An 8,650-nucleotide genomic window follows, 5' to 3' on the forward strand; every position below is an offset into this window, starting at 1 on the left:
TTAAAACTTAGCTTGACTTTCTGAATGGCTGATTTCAGTGACTTTCTCTGTTCCTTATATTTATTGCATTCCAGTAACACATGCTGAACATATTCCGGGTTATTGCAGTGTGCACAAATGCCAGTTGGGTGTTTCCCTATCCTATAAAGTGTGTCATTTAATCCAGTGTGACCTATCCTGAGACGGGTAATGACTGTCTCTTCTTTCCGGTTCCTGCCCATCCTACTTCCTATTACAACTTTCTTCTGAATGTTGTACAAATGTCTTCCTGTTTCATTTCTGTTCCAGTTTTCTTGCCATAATTCCTGCATGTGTGTTTTGATGATTGATTTGACCTCAGATTTACTAAGTGGGATATCCATTTATTTTGTGGAGGCCTGCTAACTACTAACACTAGGTGTAGTGGTTACGTCATTGCTGTTTCCGGCCGGTCCACCTCGCAAAATTGCAAAGTATTTCCCCATTGGCCATTTCTAAATCGTCTCGTTTAAAACAAATAAAGCATGAACATTTACATGGTGTAGCTTTCTGTGTGTATTCATCCACAATCTATAGCTCAACATGAAAATATTCACAATTAATCGTAAAAATAAATCGCAGAATTTTATTTCAACCAAAAATGCTTAAACAATAGTGATAGAAGGGAACTCATTTTGCTTTCCAATGTTCATGAGGCAGAATTGTTACAATAGCCGATAATCCATTTTCCCAATGATAAATCCCTATACGGGTGGACCTCGCGGGCAGTCCAAAGTGATGTCAGACTACACCTCCCTATTGTGATTATATTTGTAAAGACAACCACTCTTCAGGAAGTTTTACTTGATTTTTTTAATATTGCACATTACATCAAGAAAGGCTATTACTAAGTTACACATAGTACATTGAGGGGAATACAAATACTTTACTCTTCCTCATTCTGATTTTTTTATTTATTTTTGTACTTGTTTTTACATCACTTGATATGTGTATATATATATATATTCAGATCAATAATATGAATTGGGGAATTCAATGATTTTAATACTTGTTAAATTTCCATTATGAAATAGCTTAAGAAATACACACAAAATGGTCTTGCTTTTTATTTCAAACCCTGTCTCCGTCTCTCTTCCTCACCTCCTTCCTCCTTGCCCCAAACAGTTTCCTTTCATATCATTTAGGATCTCATAATAGCTCTGGTTTCCTAACTCCTCCTCATCAGCCCTCCTCCCTCCAGCTCCACTTTCCCTCGCCTGCCTCCTGAGTCCCTCAGTGTTCGTGTCCCTCGTTGGTCTCGTATCCTAAGGTGTCTCCGAGGTGCTGGTGGGCGAAGAAGGTCCGGGCCATCTCGTTGATGTGGTTGTAGGCGCCGATGGATCTGAAATACTCGATGTAGTGCCAGAAGTCTGACGTGGAATAAGGCCAGTAGGGGACTGCTGGTGGCTCATCATACGGGACTATGGTGATGAACAGAGTACACAAGTTAAACTGTGGAGCTTGAGGGATCAACAAAGAAGTGTGTGTGTGTGTGTGTGTGTGTGTGTGTGTGTGTGTGTGTGTGTGTGTGTGTGTGTGTGTGTGTGTGTGTGTGTGTGTGTGTGTGTGTGTGTGTGTGTGTGTGTGTGTGTGTGTGTGTGTGTGTGTGTGTGTGTGTGTGTGTGTGTGCGTGTGCGTGTGTGCGTGTGTGTGTCCTAATTATGCTTTTAAGCTTTATTTCACAATATGAAGGTGTCTAGAAAGTGGAAGCTGTTATTTATTTACCTCCTTCTGGGATGATGACTCTGGCCTCTGAGAGAGAGAGAGAGAGAGAGAGAGAGAGAGAGAGAGAGAGAGAGAGAGAGAGAGAGAGAGAGAGAGAGAGAGAGAGAGAGAGAGAGAGAAATGTAACATTCCCAAGCATTCCAATGCCTTCCACGTACAAAGACGGGATTCAGGTCCCGAAAACGGATATTTCTCCCAGAGGACTCAGGGATACCTGTTCCTTCCTCAAATATTATTGCTGACTACTTGCAAGTGAGCATGCGTGCACAGACACGCACACACACAGACACATGGTCTGAAGCAGATGGAATTAGTCACACAGAGTGCTCTTTGTACACATGCAGTGGTCAAAAACAGCGATCCTCCTAGATACAGCTCATCTGAGGAGATGAGATATGATTCATAACTTTAAACCATCGTTTTACTGTGTATTTTGAACTGGACAGGGTTGGATAGGTATATATTTATTAGTTACCCATGATGGAAAATGTGATCGTCACAGCAAGTACAGTATATACACGCTACACACGCCAGGTGGCAAAGACAGATGGTTATAAAGGAGCCACATGACTAGACATGCCCACCATCATAACAAATTATAAAACTGTATAGAACTATATATTAGAAGAGAAATAACTGAAGTTTGTTTCCATTTGTCTAAAAACAAAGACACATTTTTATATTTTTCTACTTTTTCTAAAGATCGGTATATAAACTTTAAAGTATTAAACCATTCAAAATCAGCCATAATTTGACTGTCTAACATCAGCAGCAGCAGCAGCACCAATCGATATCCTGCAGAGATCATCACAATAACAGCAAGGACTGTTCATTTCACAGTTCAATAACCACAATCAGCAGCAGCATCTGTCAGCAGGACAATATCACACCACAGTGCTTCAAACTCAAACAGTGTGATGACCTTCATTGGCGGATTAAGAGACAGAAACTTACCACTGAGGTGACAGGCAATGAGGCAGAGCAGTACACCCAGCTGTACCAACCACTTCATCTTGGCGTTCCTAAACACACACACACATGGTCATCATCAAGTCATTGAGTATGAGGCAGTATACCAACTTTTAAAAGTAAACGTTTTTACACATCATACAAGTACAATGGCAGTGAAATATTGTTTCCCCCCCCCCACCCACTCACACACACACCCTAATTGTGAAAGATAAAGGGATACAGATTCTTTGTCCCCATATTGGACAAAATGGTTATCTATGGTTCATGATATCATGATCTGAATAGATAGCCTATGAAAATGTGATTAAAGATCTGTACCTGTGAATTGTTTGTGAAGCGATGCGTCGAGATGCCGCTGGTCGTCTGCTGGTCCAGAGGGCTCTGTGGTGTGTGGGCTCACTGGAGCAACTGCCACACGCACACACACACCCCAACACACACACACACACACACACACACTCTATCTACACACAACCCCCATCTCAGCCAAGGCCTGCCCAGATTCTACAGCATATACAAGGATGTCTGTGGAGGGAAGCCGTTCATTAATGTTTTCAGCTAGTATACAGGTTTAGAGGAATGCCACTTAATTTCTGTAATCAAAATGTTTCGCTAGTGTGCTGGGAAATCTATTGGTATTAATGAACTATACTATACTGTCCCTTATGGCCTGTAACAAGAGGGGGAGAAGTGCTATAGCTATAATATGGTGTGTGTAAGTGTACATAGTTACCTTTATTAATCCCCTTGGGGAAATTCATTCTCTGCATTTGACCCATCCTAACTATTTAAGAATAGTGGCCAGTCACAATACAGTGCCCAGGGAGGCAGGGACCAACTCCAGTTGTAATGCCAGTACCTTGGTCAATGGCAGGAAACCTAACACTGCATAGTAACACGGTATAGTAACTGATTATACAGTGAATTTGTATTTCCCTGTGTTTGTATTTTCTACGTCTTATATTTCCTATATAAAATAAGAAGAAGAAGTTGCCTTTGAGAACCAATGGTTCTCGAGCCGTAACGGCACATGGGGCAGGAGCCTATCTCCTGTTTCCATAGCGTGAGGCAGCTTGGTGTACAAGTACACCCCTTGGACATGACGCTAGTATGTCGCAAGGACTATAAAATAAAGGTATATCTAATAGTCATACAACTGTTACAAAAAGAAATTAGTGCATACATCTCATTTCAAAATGCTTTAATGTACAGAAAATCATCATTGTTTCATTATTCAGTGCTTATACCATATACTTTAAGCCCAACCTTGTTCCATTAACATTTTTTATTTTTTTTATTTATCCTTTATTTATCCAGGAATGTCCCATTGAGATACAAGATCTCTTCTTCCAGGGAGTCCTGACATTAGCTCTAACACACAACACAAACCATCCTTTTACATAGTGTACTATATTTCCTTATGAGAATACACAGAGAACATATATGAATGTTGGTTAATATAATTCCTTTCCTACTTAGGTGGACAGTTCTTTGACACAAAATTCCATATTAACCCTAGGAAGTATACCAAGATTCAGTCTTCACATAATGTGAGTGAGTGACTGGTGGTGAAAACTGGAGACAACTGAAGCATTTGAAGCATTGTGATGGGTCGCTTAAAGAGTAACTAATCTCTTTCTCTGAGGAGGGAATGGTAACCGAATCTCAGCCTAGGTCTTTCTCGTGCTCCTTCTTTGCAACAAAGGTGTTAATATACTGTATAGGGCCTAGAAGTCCAATCTGAGCTGTTAGCTTCTGGGCGACGTAACTCTCCTTTTTTGCCAGTTCACCTCTCAATAAAATTCACAATAAAAGTTCTGGACTTTGCCGAAGACTTTGCCATATTCTTTGAGGAAAAATGTGGAGAACATCCGCAGCTGCTTCTCCCAACCCCCGCCCATTCCAAATGCTGAATCAAGAACCTCATCTTTTACTCTGTTATCTTTCTCTCCTATTGCAGACGGCGAAGCGTTGACACTGGTAACGTTGAACCGTCCCGCTACATGCCAGCTGGACCCAATAGCCTCGCCACTCCTCCAGACCATAGCACCAGACATCCTCCCATTCCTAACTGCAACCATCAACTCCTCCCTCAACTCGGGGGTGGTCCCCTCCTCCCTAAAACAAGCCAGAGTCACACCGCTCATAAAAACAACAACCATGAACCCCACCGTCATAGACAACTATCTCCCTGTCTCTCTTCTCTCCTTCCTTTCTAAATCCCTTGTAAATTACTTGCTGTATCCAACCAACTTACTGATTATCTATTACAGAATGACCTCCTAGACCCTAATCAGTCAGGCTTCAGGACTGGTTACTCCACAGAGACGGCCCTCATTGCACAGAGGCTCTTCACTTAGCAAGAACAAAAGGCTTCTCCTCTGTCCTGATTCTCCTGGACCTGGCAGCCTTCGACACAGTCAACCATCAGATCCTCCTAACATCCCTCACAGGAATGGGAGTTGTAGGCTCTGCACTGGCATGGCTGTCATCCTACCTCAATGACCGCTCCTACCAAGTGTCATGGATACTTGGTATACCCGCCCCCTTCATACGGGTGTCCCCCAGGGCTCGGTCATCTGATTAGCCAATGATCAGTTATTGAATCTGTTCTAATAACTGTGCTTCCCAGAATTTCCATTTTGAATGGGCAAACTGGCAGGAAGATGACATACGTCACCCAGAAGCTAACGGTTAGCTCACAGAGGAGATGTAAAAGCGTAAAACCGTTGTAATTTCTTTAAATTTCGGCTGGGATTGTACAACGTCTAGGTGGTGCCAAGAGGGAGCATGGGAAAGACCTCGGCTGAGATTCAGTTAGCGTTCCCTCCACACAGAAGAGATTCTTGTGTAGAGTTGTGTCAATCAAAATGCTTCAATGTCACACAATTGTCTCCGTTGGGGGCTACTTCGGAGGCTGGAGAGGATTCCATGAACCAGCTAAGCCTCTAGTCGTCCTTGCAACCTGTTTGGTCTGTGTCTCTCATCCCGGAGATGTCAATGTTTTCTTTGATCAGCAACTGTTTGGCGTAGTGTAGCTTTACGGGGGGCAGGAAGCGTGAGCGGGCGAGAATCCAGGCGTAGTCAATGTGGAAGATACGTAGAATGTCGGTGCAGGAGTACACCACGGCCAGACTAGAATAGTCAGTGATCAGCACCCAGTAAGGGCTGTAGGGAGAGTCTGTGGGGAGAATATATATATATGTGTGTGTGAGAAAGTGAGAGAGAGATGACACCATGACACATTATCATTTGCACCAAGTTAAAGGGACAGACTCAGGGTCACGATTTCTCTCTAAAACGACGACAATCTTTAAATTATATAAAACAATGGATCTGTTGTGTCAAGTGCACTCATCCGCCTTTGATATAGCTGTGCTCTCCAACTAAGGAATAGATGGCAAGTGAATATACTATATGGATGTCTTACAGTAGGAGAATCTGACTCCAAGCTTGGCTGGTTCGCTTGGGTCCTCAACCACTGCTGTCCCTTCTGCTGTCGCCCCTGGCCTGAGAGAGGGGGGGGGGGGGGGCAGAGAGGGACAATTGACTGTTTTGCTGTTTAGTCTTCCTGACTTCATAACAGCCATAATATCCATCAAAGTTCAAGATGGATGTTGTTAAGAACAAGATATTGTTACCACTTACAAAGACTGAACGTTGAGTATACTGATGGTGCCGTCAGCCCTCAAGGCGTAGTTGGCCTCAATGCATTTCCCTGTTTCAAAGCTGGCAGGTAGCTTCGCAATTTCATACCACTTGCCAAGGTACTGATGGCACAAAGGAAGCATCATTAGAGATAGGTCCTGTGTGTGTGTGTGTGTGTGTGTGTGTGTGTGTGTGTGTGTGTGTGTGTGTGTGTGTGTGTGTGTGTGTGTGTGTGTGTGTGTGTGTGTGTGTGTGTGTGTGTGTGTGTGTGTGTGTGTGTGTGTGTGTGTGTGTGTGTGTGTGTGTGTGTGTGTGTGTGTGTGTGTGTGTAACTAAGTGTTTCTACTCAAGCAGTGTACTAGAGTGCAGATTTGAGGTACTTGTTACTTTGGGGAAATTAGAAGGATGCACTCAGTAGTGTAGTGCAGACTTTTGCCAAGGGCTAATAATCTCTCTACTTTGCTGTTACTTCCTCATACAAAAATGTTTTGAGTTGCCGATATGCCAGCAATCTCAACAGACCCAGGCTATAATTCCATATGGTGGTGCTAATGGAAAGGTCACAAGGTCAATCAACAGGTCTCTCCCTCTAGGGCTCATGGATATTCACAGCAAATGTTGTGACTGTATGACTGAACAGATGAACAGGTCAGTAAATATGCTGATTTAAACATTTTAAGTTTGACCTAATGGTTGCACTAGAGGAACGGTGATGGGATCACCAATATCAATAGATTTCTTCATTTTATGGCAATCCGACCATTATGTGTTGAGATATCCTGTTCTCAGTTTGGCCTGATGGTGGAGCTAGAGGAAAGATCATGGGGTCACCAAAATCAAGAGATTTATTTTATATTGGGGTCATAAATATGCATAGCAAATTTCATGGTAATCCAGCCATTTTTAGATATCTTGTAAAATGTCAGACTTATAGACTATCTTACAGACAGGACCGATTACATAAACTCCATAGAGGCCAATGTATCGCAGGTTGAACACTTCCATGGCCCCACTTTACAGCAAAGGTGTAGGGTGTTGGTCTGACAAGCTGGAATGTGTTGGTTTCTTTCAGGTGTGCGTGTTTGGCATGATTGGGTTAGGGTTATGTTCATTTATATGTAGCATGTGAGATGATACATCCCAAAGGGTTAAAATACAAACGCATCCTGTACAGTCGAATGTATACTTTTTTACCTGAGCACATTCATTAAAAATATAGAATAATGGAGAACTTTTACCAAAGTTGTATACGTAGTATTCTCATGACATGTTTTGCCATGTACAGTACAGTACAATATGGCACAATGCCATTTAATGATAGTCACCTGCTATTTGACTACAGTCACCTGTTATTTGCAAGCAAGATGTCTGCTGTCGAATACTATTCATTCATAATTACAGCGTTTTTACATATACAGTACATATTTACTGGTAAGCATTAGGCTACTTGCTGAAGGTTGCACCTTGGGGATGGAATACTATGAATTCTATTAGGGTGCTTTTACATTTACATGAGTAAAGGATGTGTGTACTAGCCCGCTACTCGTATGTATTACCTGCTCAACGTTGAAGTTGGGCTGCACCTTGGGGTTGGAACAGGGACCCCAGTGTAAGGTCTGAGCCGAGACCAGAGGGAAAGCCAGGAGGAGAAGGAAGACAGAAGACATCTCTCCTTTGTGGAAAAGGGGAGGGTACATGTGGAAAAGGGGAGGGTACATGTGGAAAAGGGGAGGGTACATGTGGAAATGTTTTTTTTACAGCAAACAACACAATATAAACATCAACATTAACAACAATAATAATAATGACAAAAACAATAAGAAATAAGAAATACAGATCTAAACTTAACCAATAAATACAAAATACAAATATACCAAATAAAAATTAAAAATAAAAACACACCACAAACACAAAGGACATTAGACATTAGACAGACATTTTCAACAACAAACACAACACTGACGACAACAATAACTACAATAATGACAAGACAACAAAAATAACAAACACAGACCCAAAACCAGACAAAAAAACAAATACAAAATATACCCAGTACATGTGGAAATGTTATAACACTTTCTACTCAAGATAAGTGAACACAATCTGAACTCAAATCCATACTTATCTACTGCGTACATTACATACATCTGCCTCACACTGTACTCATTGTGGCTGACCGGATGGCGTGGTACTGGATGGCTGCTATGTCTCGGCCAAGGTACTGGGGCATATGCCCATATTAGGGAATCCCAATAAAGCTGCTGATAAACTTGCTTCTAGTTTGTGG

The 8,650-nt window shown here is 42.0% G+C and overlaps 2 protein-coding genes across 2 annotated transcripts; both read right to left on the minus strand.

Annotated features, from left to right (window-relative positions):
- Positions 1 to 812: 812 nt before the first annotated feature.
- Positions 813 to 3,140, minus strand: otos (otospiralin). Its single transcript, XM_084325743.1, has 4 exons — positions 3,034 to 3,140; positions 2,698 to 2,765; positions 1,744 to 1,770; positions 813 to 1,439 (listed from the first exon to the last, which is right to left on the minus strand). The coding sequence occupies exons 2-4, from the start codon at positions 2,753 to 2,755 to the stop codon at positions 1,252 to 1,254; spliced, it is 273 nt and encodes a 90-aa protein (XP_084181869.1). The 5' UTR covers positions 2,756 to 2,765; positions 3,034 to 3,140; the 3' UTR covers positions 813 to 1,251.
- Positions 3,141 to 5,663: 2,523 nt separating this feature from the next.
- Positions 5,664 to 8,030, minus strand: apodb (apolipoprotein Db; the record flags this gene model as incomplete). The annotated part of the gene is made up of 4 exons (XM_084325870.1): positions 5,664 to 5,896; positions 6,146 to 6,225; positions 6,364 to 6,485; positions 7,920 to 8,030. 4 exons carry the CDS (start codon positions 8,028 to 8,030, stop codon positions 5,664 to 5,666), a joined length of 546 nt encoding a protein of 181 aa, XP_084181996.1.
- Positions 8,031 to 8,650: the final 620 nt, after the last annotated feature.

The sequence above is a fragment of the Notolepis coatsorum genome, assembly GCF_963971535.1.
Source record: "Notolepis coatsorum genome assembly, chromosome: 12".
NCBI classification, from domain to species: Eukaryota; Metazoa; Chordata; class Actinopteri; order Aulopiformes; family Paralepididae; genus Notolepis; species Notolepis coatsorum.